Here is a 15371-nt window from a genome sequence, read left to right as displayed (position 1 = left end):
TGAGAGCAGAGTGGAAACCGGAGACAAATTCCATGTATGCGTACGCAATAAAGCTGATTCTGATTCTGAACAGGCAGCCAAATATATAGTTCGTTGTTGAGGGCACTACGGTCGGAGCTAGTTCTCTTAAGTGTATTGAGAGGGACCCCTAGTCATGTTTATAACTTTATAACAACAATTAATAGCCCACAACTAACGCTCTTTAACAGGGCAAAACACCACGACGCAACAGTTTGTGACACATAAACAATTTGTAACACTAATAATTGTACATTTATAAAATTACACCACCGAACGGCATGCTGGGTAGAGCTCGCTCGCTAGCTAGCCCGCTAGCACAACAGTCTGCTAACAGCTTGGAGAGGCTCCGTCGCTCCAGTAACGTTACATTAAAGAAGAGAACAGAGCGATGCAGGATGAACAAAGACAGACCGGAGATGCACCGATAGAGTCTGAGCCGAAGAGAGGAGCTGGGTCTGCTGTTTGGAAGTGTTTTGGTTTTAAAAAATCCGACGTCCAAAAGACTATATATTGCAAAGTTGATCGAGCCACTGTTGTTGCAGCAGGTGGTAACACGAGCAACTTACTCCATCACCTCAGCAGAAAATGTGTTGGAATACCAAGAGTGTGATGACGGCCGTCGGATTCGAGGCCAGTAACGTAACCAGTAACGTTAGCGCGAGTGAAACGTTGAAGCCAAAGGGTCAGACATCGCTTTCTTGACGGGTGCCGAACTAGTACCGCTCGCCTGCCAAGCAAAGCCTTTATACATGATGACATTAACATGTTTTTATATTCTATGTACTCCTGACAGTAGAGCCACTATAAACCTATAGAAAAATACAGTCAAGGAAAAAAAAAATACCGTGATACAAATTTGTGGTCATACCGCCCAGCACTACAGCATCATCACATCATTGACAGCTTATGACAGTTGCCAATGAAGGATGAACAGAAAACCTTCAGCACCATTAGCGTAAGCTAGCGAGCATTATTATAAATAACCATAATGCTGGTTACAAGGTTATTAATTGTCATTTTACGACTGGGTTTTGCGATGAAATGCAGTTTGTAGTCCCGGTTTACTACATAAGAAATACACAGTGATATCTTGATGACTGTTGTAGCGTTTAATGAAAATGTTATCTTCTCTGTGTATTGATCATTTCACTGAAGACTTAAGAGGACCCCTACCAAGTGATCAGAACAAGGTTAACACTGTTTACTGCTTGGATCCCATACATCCACCTCCTGCACATGTGACATCATATCATGTCACTCAACTTATTATATTCTGCCCACCAACCCTTTAAAAAGGTAGAGGTCAATCCTGACACCCCAGACACCTTCTCCCTCTCAAATCTCTCATTTTCAATGTGTCCATGCTGCCGGCCACACATGTACATGCTGAATTGTGCTACAATATTTTGTCTTTTTTTTTTCATGGTTATTACTGAAGCACTTGTGGCATACGAGAGAATACCTTCATCATCATCATCAGAAGGATTGGATTAAGTGCAGCAGACTGAGATTATCACCACCCACGGCCGACGTACCAACCAGACCTGCTGCACCAAACGCCACCAAACTGCCCCAGGAGGAGAGCCCAGATTGAAGCTAAGCTAACCCAGCAAGGACCTGAGGCTACTCCACTACACAGCATGCTGCTGGCTGTCTGATGCCCGGTCGCAGAAAAATAAGATGGATGAATAATACTTCAAGCAAAACCAGAGACGGGAGGTTTGCTATATTTACTGTTCATTTTATTTTGTATTCTTTTTTCTTATTTAATGTTTTAAGTAAATACATAAATATGAAATGAAACGTAAGGATTGTCACTGTCTATTAATATTCATCAACATGAATCCATTACTTTATGACTGTATGAGTATAATTGTTAAACCTGTGTAAGATAAGCATATCGTTTGTTTTCATGGACGGCTGAATGGTGCGTCACTTTAAATGTTGCCGCCTCAAGGCATTGTGGGCGGTATTATCTACTTTCCTTTCGCAAAGGAAGGTCCAGTGTTTCCTATACTAAAGGAGCTAATAAAGGAAGCATTGAAGCACCTTTCCTTGTCATTTAGAGAATTCAAACAGCTTTCATCATGGCGGCCACTTAGATACTTCAGGGTCATTTCACTCAGTGGGGAGCCTTCCTAAGCAAAAAGGACTCTTCCACCGCAGCCTAGCTTTAGTGCAGTCAGTCTCAGCTGAAGCAGGAAGTGTCTGTAAACGGTGATGGACGTTTTCAACACTTTGCGTCTTAATATCACTGTTGGCCTTGTTTTCTCCTCCAGATGAGTTTCTTTACAAAAATAAGACACGAGTTGCAGTAAAGTGGACTTCTCCTTCTTCTTAAAAGAAACAAATGTTGCAATTGCACAACGGCATCTGATGGAGGCGGAGAAGTCACCAACCCATCATCGAATCACTGGTCAACAACATCTAAAGGCTTGTACTTCACACACTGACTCATTCCACCTTCCAGCTCCTCTTGTGTTTAATGCCTCTTCTTTAAAAACCTAAAGTCACGTACAGGAAACATGGAAACATGGAGCTTTATGTTCAGGAATCATCATGACGTCATACTTAATAAATAATTCACCATGTCCGCTCTGCTCTTTATGTGTGTGTGTGCACATCTTTCAGACATCCGGTCTGCTCCTAAGTGCTTCTGAGCATGTGGCTGTGTCCCATTCATACAGAGGTGAGGAGAGCATAGAGACCACACACACACACACACTACAAGAGCACCAGCTGCTACAATTTGTAGCACACAAGCACAAATAAGCTACAGCTTGAAAAATGCCCATAAAGTAGAATCTACCGTCTGTGACACTGTTCCCAATCTTTATAATGACAACTTCTCCTAGACTTAATTACTTTCCAGTGACTGTTTCTTGCTGTCGTCGTGGCTTTTCCTCCCCAGCATCTAGAGGAGCAGGATCCAGGAGCACCCTGCACCCTGGTGAGCCAGGTAAAGAGCTGACTGGATGTCAGTGTGCGCTGACAACAACCCGAGGAGGGAGGCTGACTGTGTGACGTCACAGAGGGGCTGACTCGGCCCCATTCTGTTTTTAGCTCCATTGATACACCGTTGCACTTGCTGCATTTTTCATCAGCGCTCCACTTGTCACACCCACAAATGCAACCCCCCCGCAATGCTGCTTGGATGTGGAACCACGCACTACCTTCCAAAGACATAGTTTTACCACAGTTTTTACTATTTTGTATATTGCACTTCCCTTTACTGTTATTAACTTTTACCTTTGTTTTGTCCTATGTCATCTTAATATGCAGGTGTATTGTATCTTATATCAATATTGTGTATACATTCATTTAACAGTGTACTGAGCATCCTCTGTGCAAATATGTTTTGGGATGAATAAAGACATATAAAACATAAATAAATTCTGTTTCTCTAGTGTTGAGCCAAAGAAGAGACTAGTTTAAATGTACCGAGTAAAACAGGATCAAATTCAATGTGAACAATGTTTTTAGGGTGACTTACAACGTAATGTGTTCTTCCTGATAGGCTGCTAGGCCTGATAGGAGTATTTATCCTCTAAATGATGCTCTCTGCACAGATCACTAGACTATTAAAGCCCCTTTCCCACTGGACACAAAACCCATTAACACCCACTGACATCTGGCTTTTGTCTTCAGTGGGAAAGGTTACAGCCAGCATTCCTTCTCAGGACCAATGACGCTGCAGTAGTGGGGGGTATTTACATGACACTCCGGTGGACACTCTAATTTTCGTCCTTTTTCCGGTGCTTTCTTTGGCATCTCGGCTACAAATTCCATCCGTCTCCATCCAAGCAGCGCTCGGACATCGTTCCAAATGAGTTGACTTGGAAAGAGAGACTGAATATGTAACAGATATAAAACAGCAGTAACCACCGTGACATTTTCACTGGCCTCCATGCTTTCTACTGTTGACTAACCCTGTTCTTCAACATGTTTGTGAAAAAGAACTCAAACATACGAGAAAACACAAAGCCATACTCCTGTCCTATCTATCTATCTATCTGTCTATCTATCTCTCCATCCATCTCTCTATCCATCTATCTCTATCTCTATCCATCTATCCATCCCTCTCTCTCTCACACACACACACACACACACACACACACACACACGAGATAGACGGCAACAGCAGTGCATATACAGTACATGCTGCTGCCGGTAGCTCCCATGATTGTTGCTCCATTTTTCTCTTTATTTGTAGTTTTTCGTGTTCATCACTTGTGGCATACGAAAGAATACCTTCATCATCATCAGAAGGATTGGATTAAGTGCAGCGAACTTTGAGACGATCACGGGCCGACATGCTGTTTACATTCCTGTGATGCAACTTCAAAAAAGCTTTACAGGAATGTATCCGGTTTTTGTTTGTCGTGTGTTTGTCTTGTTTGTCGTGTTATAAATGGGTACAAACATAATTTCGTTGTGCATCACTGTGTTGCATAATGACAATAATTGATCCTTGAATCCTTGAATCCTATTTAACTCTGCAATTGGAATTATAGGCTGATATTATTCTAAATGTATTCATTAAGAGTATATTTAGAATACTAGTGATATCAACATTTATTTACATTGGCTATGAATGCTATGGTTGCCCCGTTGCAGTCATTGATGTTCTTGCTGGGGCGAGACATTTTTCAAATGGAACCATTTCTTCTTTGTTTCAGTGACAGTACGACCCTCAGCTGACAAGGCATTCTTCTTCTACATTCCTTGACTTTAGCAGGTCTTTTAATTCTGCTGCTGACACTGTTGCAAATATTTGACTTTCCTTTATGGATCTCTAGAAGCATATGGGGCAGGATGCGTAGCCTTAAATGGTTCATTGGCTGTTAATTATGATAAAACACAATGCTCATGAATGCACGCTCATTTACACACGGGTGGCATTCAGCATCACAGTAATCTGAAGTTAGGAGTGTTTGCTGAATCACTGGTATGAGCCCACCGTACAGAACAAGGAAGAGAGAGTTGAGAATACCAACATGTTCTTGCATGAGGTCCACTGTTCATTTCCTCAATGAAAAATACAACCACAGTAAAAAATGAGTTGACAACATCCACAACCAAAACCAGACTATGACTGATTGAAGTAGATTTAGCTGTTTGAAGCAGCATCTTACATATGTTGGATCTCTGCCAGTAATGATAGCTAACATTACCGATTCATGGAAGGAAAACAGATTTATGAACTCATTTTATCATTTCTGATGCTGGTAGAGATTGTTCAGAGCAGTGGTCACCAACCTTTTTAAGCCCAAGATCCCCGACCTCTACCTTGGTGACAGGCAAGATCTACCTATTGAGGCGTTGAGAGAAAAAGACTGTCCAGACCAGGAGCGTCTCTAGGATTCAAAGAAAGGGGGGGCTTAGCCCCAAGGGGAGAGTGTCATGTTTGCGGCAATTTTTTTGGGGCCCATTTGGGGCCGCGAAAATCCATTGTTTCAGACAGTTCATAGACAGTTCAGACAGTTCTCAAATAAAGAGAGAAATAATTTTCCTGCTTGTAAAGGAAAGACGGATAAACTAGCTTTCATATCCGCGTCACTCCCAAATCCTAATTCTTAAAGGGACCGCACACAATGGATGGAGAATGGACCTGACAGTGTCAACTTTTGAGTTATTTACTTGTTTTATTATGAGCAGAAGGGAATACGATTTTGATCAACATTTACATCTATTTTGTTGTCCGTGTAGTTTTTACATACCAGTGATATTTTATGCTCATTTGGACACTATCACTGAGATAAAGATGAACTAGTTCAGTGTCAAATATACCATTCAATGGAGAAACAAACACGAATAACAAAAATAAAAGAACACATTTCAAGTACATCTTAATTATACACTACGCCGAACACTACGCTATACACACTACGCTGTACACACTATGCTGTACACTACGCTGTACACACTACGCTGTACACTACACTGTACACACTACACAGGACACTACACCGTACACTACGCCGTACACACTACGCTGTACACTACGCTGTACACACTACACAGGACACTACGCTGTACACTACGCTGTACACTATGCTGTACACACTACACAGGACACTACACAGGACACTACGCTGTACACACTACGCTGTACACACTACACAGGACACTACGCTGTACACTACGCTGTACACACTACACAGGACACTACGCCGTACACTACGCCGTACACACTACGCTGTACACACTACGCTGTACACTACGCCGTACACTACGCTGTACACACTGCGCTGTACACACTATGCTGTACACTACGTTGTAGACACTACGCTGTACACACTACGCTGTACACTACGTTGTACACACTACGCTGTACACACTACGCTGCACACTACGCTGTACACTACGGTGTATACACTACACAGGACACTACGCCGTACACACTACGCTGTACACACTACGCTGTACACACTACACAGGACACTACGCCGTACACTACGCCGTACACACTACGCTGTACACACTACGCTGTACAATACGCTGTACACACTACACAGGACACTACGCCGTACACTACGCCGTACACACTACGCTGTACACTACGCTGTACACACTACACAGGACACTACGCCGTACACTACGCCGTACACACTACGCTGTATACACTACGCTGTACACACTACACAGGACACTACGCCGTACACTACGCCGTACACACTACGCTGTACACACTATGCTGTACACTACGCCGTACACTATGCTGTACTCACTACGCCGTACACTACGCTGTACACACTACGCTGTACACTACGCTGTACACACTATGCTGTACACTATGCCGTACACTACGCTGTCCACACTACGCTGTACACTACGCTGTACACACTACACAGGACACTACGCCGTACACTACGCCGTACACACTACGCTGTACACACTACGCTGTACACACTACACAGGACACTACGCCGTACACTACGCCGTACACACTACGCCGTATACTACGCCGTACACTACGCTGTACACACTACGCTGTACACTACGCTGTACACACTACACTGGACACTACGCCGTACACACTATGCTGTACACTACGCAGGACACTACGCCGTACACTACGCTGTACACACTACGCTGTACACTACGCTGTACACTACGCCGTACACTATGCTGTACTCACTACGCCGTACACTACGCTGTACACACTACGCTGTACACTACGCCGTACACTACGCTGTACACACTACGCTGTACACTACGCTGTACACACTACACAGGACACTACGCCGTACACTACGCCGTACACACTACGCTGTACACACTACGCTGTACACACTACACAGGACACTACGCCGTACACTACGCCGTACACTACGCCGTACACACTACGCCGTACACGACGCTGTACACACTACGCTGTACACTACGCTGTACACACTACACAGGACACTACGCCGTACACACTATCCTGTACACTACGCAGGACACTACGCCGTACACTACGCTGTACACACTACGCTGTACACTACGCTGTACACTGCGCTGTACACTACGCTGTACACACTACGCTGTACACACTATGCTGTACACTACATTGTACACACTACGCTGTACACACTACGCTGTACACTACGTTGTACACTACGTTGTACACACTACGCTGCACACTACGCTGTACACACTACACAGGACACTACGCCGTACACACTACGCCGTACACACTACGCTGTACACACTACGCTGTACACTACGCTGTACACACTACACAGGACACTACGCCGTACACTACGCCGTACACTACGCTGTACACACTACGCCGTACACTACGCTGTACACACTACGCTGTACACACTATGCTGCACACTACGCTGTACACACTACGCTGTACACACTACACAGGACACTACGCCGTACACACTACGCTGTACACACTACGCTGTACACACTACACAGGACACTACGCCGTACACTACGCCGTACACACTACGCTGTACACTACGCTGTACACACTACACAGGACACTACGCCGTACACTACGCTGTACACACTACGCTGTACACTACGCTGTACACACTACACAGGAGACTACGCTGTACACACTACGCTGTACACTACGCAGGACACTACGCCGTACACTACGCTGTACACACTACGCCGTACACACTACGCTGTACACACTACACTGTACACACTACACAGGACACTACGCTGTACACACTACACAGGACACTACGCCGTACACTACGCTGTACACACTACACAGGAGACTACGCCGTACACACTACGCTGTACACTACGCAGGACACTACGCCGTACACTACGCCGTACACTACGCTGTACACACTACGCCGTACACACTACGCTGTACACACTACACTGTACACACTACACAGGACACTACGCTGTACACACTACACAGGACACTACGCCGTACACTACGCTGTACACACTACACAGGACACTACGCCGTACACTACGCTGTACACACTACGCCATACACTATGCTGTACACTACGCTGTACACACTACACAGGACACTACGCCGTACACTACGCTGTACACACTACGCTGTACACACTACACAGGACACTACGCTGTACACACTACGCTGTACACACTACACAGTACACTACGCCGTACACTACGCTGTACACACTACGCTGTACACTACGCTGTACACACTACACAGGACACTACGCCTTACACTACGCTGTACACTACACAGGACACTACAACGTACACTACCTCGTACACACTACATAAGCCTACTCTACGATGTACACTACGCTATACACACTACGCTGTACACTACACTGTTGGGAGTTTTTCCAGGGATTTTCATATAGTTGAAGTTCATTTTGGCAAAAAAACAAATTGTAGCGATTAAGATGGTGCGGCCCACTTGGTTTAAATCTATGGATTAACTGTGGCAATCTGTTCAGGTCAGTAGACATTAATAAACAATAATCTCACCTCCTTTAAAGAGTATTTCTGGTTTATTACAAATGCTAGTCCAAGATGCAAAAATAAACTGCTTCTGATAAACACCTGGATAGTTTATTTGTAAGTTAGTTTTGAGGAAATAGATCAGGTTGGCATTTCCAGGTTTGCTTGATGTATGTAATATTAATCCATAGCAGACAAGTGACAAGGAACACTGTTTGTACTTATTAATAATGGCTGAATTATTTATAGTAAAATACCAAACTGTTTTTATATGTTTTATATCACATCTTTGGGTTTTGGGACTGTTGATCAAACAAAACAAACTATTCAAAGAAAGCATCCAGAGCACTTGGAACGTGTGATGAAGATTTTTCACTATTTTCTGACATTTTACAGGCTATTAATCGACTCATCCAAAAAATAATCAACAGATGCATCAATAATTAAAATATTACTTGCAGCAGCAATCAAGCCAACTGCTCAGTCAGATTATTTCAGTCATCTTGGAGGTCGGAGTAGAACAGATAAGCCCTGTAACTGTCAGAGAGACGTGTGTAAATGAAATGTAATGAGTTTATATGGTACCGTATGTGATGCCTCAAGGTATCGTAGTTCGTTATGTAACGCCATAAAGTAACGGGCCACACCCAGAGTTGGCGTGGGCACATGACCGTGGCATTGTGGGTCATTTGCTGGCACAGAAGCAGAGAGGAGTGAACGACCAGGTTAAACTGATTCTGCACATGGTCCAAGAGGTGTACACGGTAAAGTGTGCATTTGAACATGTATTTGTGTGTATTGTTGTTGACCTGCATTTACGTTTACATGTGTTGCATTTTTTGAGATTGTAGTTTGTAGTTTATGTCATTATTAATGTGCTAATATGTGCTAGCCTGTTTGGCAACGGACATTTGCCTGAGAGACTCCAGGAAGAGCTTGCAATTTATCTAAAAATGTTTATGTTTTGTTTATAGTTTTCACGGTGTCTGAGGTGCAGACAGAGAGAGAGAGAGAGAGAGAACGCGGCAAATACATTTCATCAAAGACATCAGTACGAAGCGTCGCCATTTTTGCTGGACCGGTGTAGCTACAAGCCCATCAGACTTTGTTGCCCTAATGTTGCTGCTCTCCCAGAATACAATGTTATTATTACTGACAGCAATGTTGGCCATAACCACAAAAAATAAACTAATAATAAATGAGAAAGACATATGTAAACACTGAAGCAGTAGCGTCTCCATCTTAACTGCTATAGACCAGCATGCAACACCATGCGTGCACCGGGAAACCACTGCTGTCAATAACAGAGCGTCCATGGCAGACCTGACATGGATCAAATGACAAACTGTTGACACATCATATGTATGAACTGGTACTGCTGCCAGCTTAATTGTAGGCATTCACACACAAACACACACACACACACACACACACACACACTGACCTTCAGGAGGAAACTGCACAGTCAGCTTCCGAGTCCGCCATCGGTCTGTATTATAGCTAACAACCATGTGAAGTATTGTTGCCATGCACGCCTACATGCTGGGAAATGATGTTCTCTGCTACATATCGATCAGAAACATTAGTAGTAAACTCAGGCTCTCATCAAGCCAGCTTTTCCAATCTGGAGCTGTTTTCAGAGAACTTGCTCTGATAAAGCTAATGTTCACTAACTGCTACAGACGCAAACAGCAGACTGACACAGATCGTGAGTAGAGTTTCCCAAGAGACGGGTATTTTTCTCAGGAGTTAAACCGGAGTGAAATAAGAGTGAATATTGGAATAACTAGACAACTGCTAATCGACGTGTTTGTCACAACTAGTTTTAAGGTGACGACATGTCAGCGTTGTGGCCTTTCTTTGATGCTCGTGTCAGTGTCTGATATGATCTTTCATGTTCATGTTTCTGACATACTACATTTGTAAACCTCCTGTTGTTGACAACGTGACGAGAAGTGTGAGGAGTCATGCTGAGGAGCTAAAATAAATGAGCTTTTAAATGAGTCATTTCACTTGTTCCACCAATCTGTTTTAGAAGTGAGACTGAAGGGGAATGGAGAAAATAAAGAAAGCTCTCATTGACATCTCATGTTCAAGGGACACTTAAATATCATAAGCTATAAAAAGGTATAATTTATTAATTGTAAAACATGATAATGTAGCCTACATCAGAACAACAAAAACAACACAGTTAACATAAAGATGAATATGCAGAAAAGCATATATATATATATATATATATATATGCTTTTCTGCATATTCATCTTCATGTTTACTGTTTTGTTATATATATATATATATATACCTAAAAAAAGATAAACAGACGATCCTGATAAAAAGAAGATAGTCTTAAAGACACAGTGGAGTTACATGATGGGCTGGGCCTGTGTATTGTTAGCTGTCCAGCAGGTGTATCTCCAGCTCACAGCCGTGGGTAAGCAATAGGAAGTGATGCTCGTGTTTTAAGACGAACAAGTGATTCCCCGTTAATTTATTTGTGAAGTGAAAACATCTCCTGCCCTCGGGCGGTACCGTGTAACGACAGCCTATAGTTGGTCGGAACCCTAACTAATCAGGTTTACTTCTTCGAGTAACGAGCCATACCCCTGCTGAGCCCACCTCCTGCAGCTGCTCCAGCTCCAGCCTCAGCGTCTCCTGCTCGGCCTCCAGGTCGGCGTACTGCTGCTTCAGGCTCTGGTTCTCCTCCAGAACCACCAGCCCGCACTCCGCCGCCCGGATCTTCTCGCGGTTAGCCTCCGCCAGCTCCCGGGTCAGGCGCTCCACCTCGGCCCGGCACTGCTCCACCGTGTCCCCGCATCCTGCTCCACCGGCAGCCATCGCTCCTCTCTCCCTCCCTCTGCCCTCTCCTCCCTGCGTCGGATGAGCAGAGAGCCCCGCAGGAGGGAGAAAACAAACCCCCACCGCCTCCCCGCAAAGGAGTCACACCGCGGCTTCGAATCTCATGTCAACAGTCAAATAGAATATACGAATATGGAATGAACATCCGTAAATATCCTAAACGCCTTGTCATCATCACCAGAGACACTGGTCTTGTGCCACGCGATGCTCTAAATGATGCAGCCTCCTCCCCTCCCTCTCTGTCTGTCTGTCTGTCTGCTTTTCTGCTTATTCACCGGCCTCAGGACGCCATCCCTGCCCGCAGCCGTGAGGCAAGGCACACTCCCGCTCTCTGCCCCCTGCTGCAGCTCTCAGGGTTTGGATCCTCGGCTCTGCCTCTCATCAGGAAAATCAGGAGCTGTTAAGAGATCCGACTGATCAGACGAGCTTCTCATTTTTCTTTTGAAGAACATTTTTGTATTTGTTTCAAAGTTTGAATGTATTGATAATAAACGGTATAATAAACCGCAAACCTCTTGCGATAATAAACGCAACAGGGGCTTCTAATAGCAGACTTTTTAAATGATATAATAGAAGATAATCATATTGAAAGTCTTACATTTATTTTACTGTTTTTTCCTACCTGGCAAAATAAAGTGAATATGCTACAAGGGAAGTTCCGATACATTCAAATCGGTATAGCCAAAATAAAACCCACAACAGAACATAGAAACATGTTTGTCTGATGACTAATTACAACTTCTAACAGGTTAGTGTCCAATTACTAAACGGAGCTAAACGTATTTATTCTTAATCATATAATATTTAATCCCTGGGACATTTGGGCTATTTCTTTTAGTGCAACCTGTTTGTGCTCAATATTAAGTCGCCTTTATAGTAGCCTATGTTATCACAACAATATAGTACTTCTACTCATAAATGATATTGTCACTATTGCCTAAAACCCTGTCTACAATATGTAACATTGGGATTACGGTATAATCCAATCCTGACTAAAACATTTAGAGAAAAAAGTGGGAAATCTAAATTGTGAGATAATAAAGTTAAATAAGTTCAAGTTAACTTGATTTATGGGAGTGTCATTTCACAGTGTGAAGAACAGGTCCTGCAGGGGGCAGCAGTACGGAGACGCCTTTATCTGCCATGGAGCACATGGAGAAGTCGTTGTCCAGCCTTCAAAATAAAATAAAGAAAAGTAAAAAAAAACTGCAAAAGAGAAATCAAAACGGCCCAATCCAATGTCCACACTTACGGACACACAGCCTGAGACGCGTTCCCGCGAAGACCGTCAGGTTTAGGGCTGCCTCTGTCAAATAGTAAAGTGTTTGGATCTCTCACAGCAGACATTATGAGCCCATTATGAACACTTTCCGTACGCCTGAGTGAATTACCCACAAGTCAAAGGGCTGTGACAGTAAATAAGGGTTTACCAGGGGAAGCCCAGAAGCGGAAAAAAGGTAAGCAAAGAGGAGACCACATGGGTGACTGTTCAGCCTGGCATATTAAATGTACACATTTAAGATGGTACAGAAAACACATGGAAGCAAAGGCATACACACATAGGCATTCTTTAAATGTTGCTTATTGAAGCTGTTTTGACAAAAACAAGTAAATAGATTTGACAATCATCTCTTGTCTCGCAAGGCAAGAGCCAGACGTTCAAACCAGGGAGTAAAAACGTCAAATAAAAACTCGTATTTTTCTGTCACATGTTTTGGTGTCAGGAAACTTCAAATGTCTGTCCCATTCGTGTTTATACTATTTCAAGTCAGGTATGGCCCTGAGGGTCCAGGGCTTAGGTCTTTAGGGAAGCATTGGCGTTGAGCAGAGGAATCATTGTCCAATACATAACTACCTTTTCTGGTTGGAGTCTCACCTTAATGTCGTTCCCTTTTCCTGTTGTGTTTTGTGTAATGTCGTTGTGTTTTGACTCTCAGGGCCACCGTATGTTTGGCTTGTTTGACAGATAAAGACAATAATGAAGTTATAAAACAGTCACTGCTTTTTGAAATTAAAACAGACTTGGACAAATTTACATCTTGAAATAAAAACTGCTGGATATGAAAAAACATACCTGCAATATAATGTTACTGTGGAAAGAAGCAGGATTAAATAGGAATTCATTATGAGGACTGAATTATTTCAAAATGTCATATTGTGTTTTTTGTCTCATTTATTCATGTGGTTATTTATCTCACTGTGTCTTATTTATTTATTTAATATTGGACACTGGTTTCCCAGTCAGTTAAAGGTCTGTTGAATAGATGAGTCCTTTATTGTGAAAAATGTCACACCGGAAGTATTATCTTTGTTGTGGCTGGCGGAACACCGGCTATATGATCTCTGCGATAGCTACGCCGCATTGCACGTTGCTAGTTAGTTGCAATGTTGTAGCTATTAGCACGATAGCCATTCCTTTGCTGGGAGGAAGACCCGCCGATTAGTTTGACAAACATACGGTGTTAATTCTCACTCGTTCGTAGTCCAACCAGCTGCCAACTGCTAGCTAACGGAAATTACTCGCCTAAATAGTAGCTAGCTTGTCTTGCCATTGCCATAGCCTGGTAGCCTCACACCGCTAGCTAGCAAGCTACCCGCTAGCGTTCTACCGTCTTCACCCTCCGTGCGAACAGTGTCCTGCCCGGCTGGAGGACCATGGCGATGAGACAGACTCCGCTCACCTGCTCCGGTCACACCCGGCCTGTGGTCGACTTGGCCTTCAGTGGAATCACTCCCTACGGCTACTTCCTCATCAGCGCCTGCAAAGGTGAGACCAACGGACTATGGACGTTACGCAAATAAGGTTTGACGAAGAAGGGTCTTAACATTTAACTTAATGTTAGACCCTCGAAGTGGTTCAATATTGTTTGTCTTAAATTGGTAATTTAACATGAACTGCTTAAATATAAATGTGCTCTTGGAATAATGTGTCTTCCTGGAAGCAGCTGCTTTATCAGAGTGAGGCAGGCAGTGTGTCTGGTTCAACAGACACCTGTGGACTGCTGTGCCTCCAGGCTTTGACCTCTGGATCCTCCCTGCGTTTCTGTTGTCAGATGGCAAACCCATGATGCGCCACGGAGACACAGGAGACTGGATAGGGACGTTTCTGGGTCACAAAGGCGCTGTCTGGGGAGCCACTCTGAACACGGACGCCACCAAGGCAGCCACGGCCGCAGCGGACTTCACAGCGTGAGTGGACAGTCAGTCCGGTATGGGGCTTACAAACTCCTGCCTAGCCCCCCCCCTCTTTGCATTTATTTTTGACTACTTAGTAACTGCTACTGTATTGTTCGAGTACATTGCAACAAACCAACACATATGCAAAAGCAGTAAGTGTTATAGTAATAACACTAGTGAGCTGGTTATCTATCTTTGGGTTTGTCGGCACCACAAAGCTGGTTCACTTGTGACAGGGCTATATCACCATGGTAACCTGCTCTGGAGATGCACCTCAGAGCCCTTCTTGTGACCATAATAACATCATAACAATAACATAATAATAACATTATAATAACATCATAACAATAACATTATAATAATAATAACATTATAATAACATAGTAACAATGACAATAATAATGACA

At 43.6% G+C, this 15371-nt stretch overlaps 2 protein-coding genes and 1 long non-coding RNA gene across 3 annotated transcripts in view; 2 read left to right on the top strand and 1 right to left on the bottom strand.

Moving 5' to 3' along the window:
* LOC142932040 (protein bicaudal D homolog 1-like) overlaps positions 1–14033 on the bottom strand; it is a 55223-nt gene extending 41190 nt beyond the window's left edge. Inside the window, exons 1-3 of the mRNA XM_076076259.1 lie at positions 13040–14033; positions 12851–12960; positions 11548–12184 (exon numbers count right to left, since the gene is read on the bottom strand). Coding sequence (XP_075932374.1) covers positions 11548–11766 — 219 coding nt within the window. The 5' untranslated portion in view covers positions 11767–12184; positions 12851–12960; positions 13040–14033. The remainder of the gene's footprint in view (positions 1–11547; positions 12185–12850; positions 12961–13039) is intronic.
* A 74-nt stretch (positions 14034–14107) lies between these two features.
* strap (serine/threonine kinase receptor associated protein) overlaps positions 14108–15371 on the top strand; it is a 12617-nt gene continuing 11353 nt past the window's right edge. Inside the window, exons 1-2 of the mRNA XM_076076267.1 lie at positions 14108–14554; positions 14841–14976. Of these exons, the coding sequence (XP_075932382.1) occupies positions 14443–14554; positions 14841–14976 (248 nt within the window). The 5' untranslated portion in view covers positions 14108–14442. The remainder of the gene's footprint in view (positions 14555–14840; positions 14977–15371) is intronic.
* The window catches only part of LOC142932044 (uncharacterized), a 2156-nt gene continuing 1772 nt past the window's right edge, over positions 14988–15371 (top strand). The window contains exon 1 of the long non-coding RNA XR_012947454.1: positions 14988–15371. This exon is cut by the window's right edge and continues 258 nt beyond it. This is a non-coding gene — a long non-coding RNA (uncharacterized LOC142932044).

This window comes from Anarhichas minor, unplaced genomic scaffold, assembly GCF_050575085.1.
Source record: "Anarhichas minor isolate MPS153535 unplaced genomic scaffold, ASM5057508v1 ptg000055l, whole genome shotgun sequence".
NCBI classification, from domain to species: Eukaryota; Metazoa; Chordata; class Actinopteri; order Perciformes; family Anarhichadidae; genus Anarhichas; species Anarhichas minor.
This window is presented reverse-complemented; position numbering and strand designations above follow the sequence as displayed.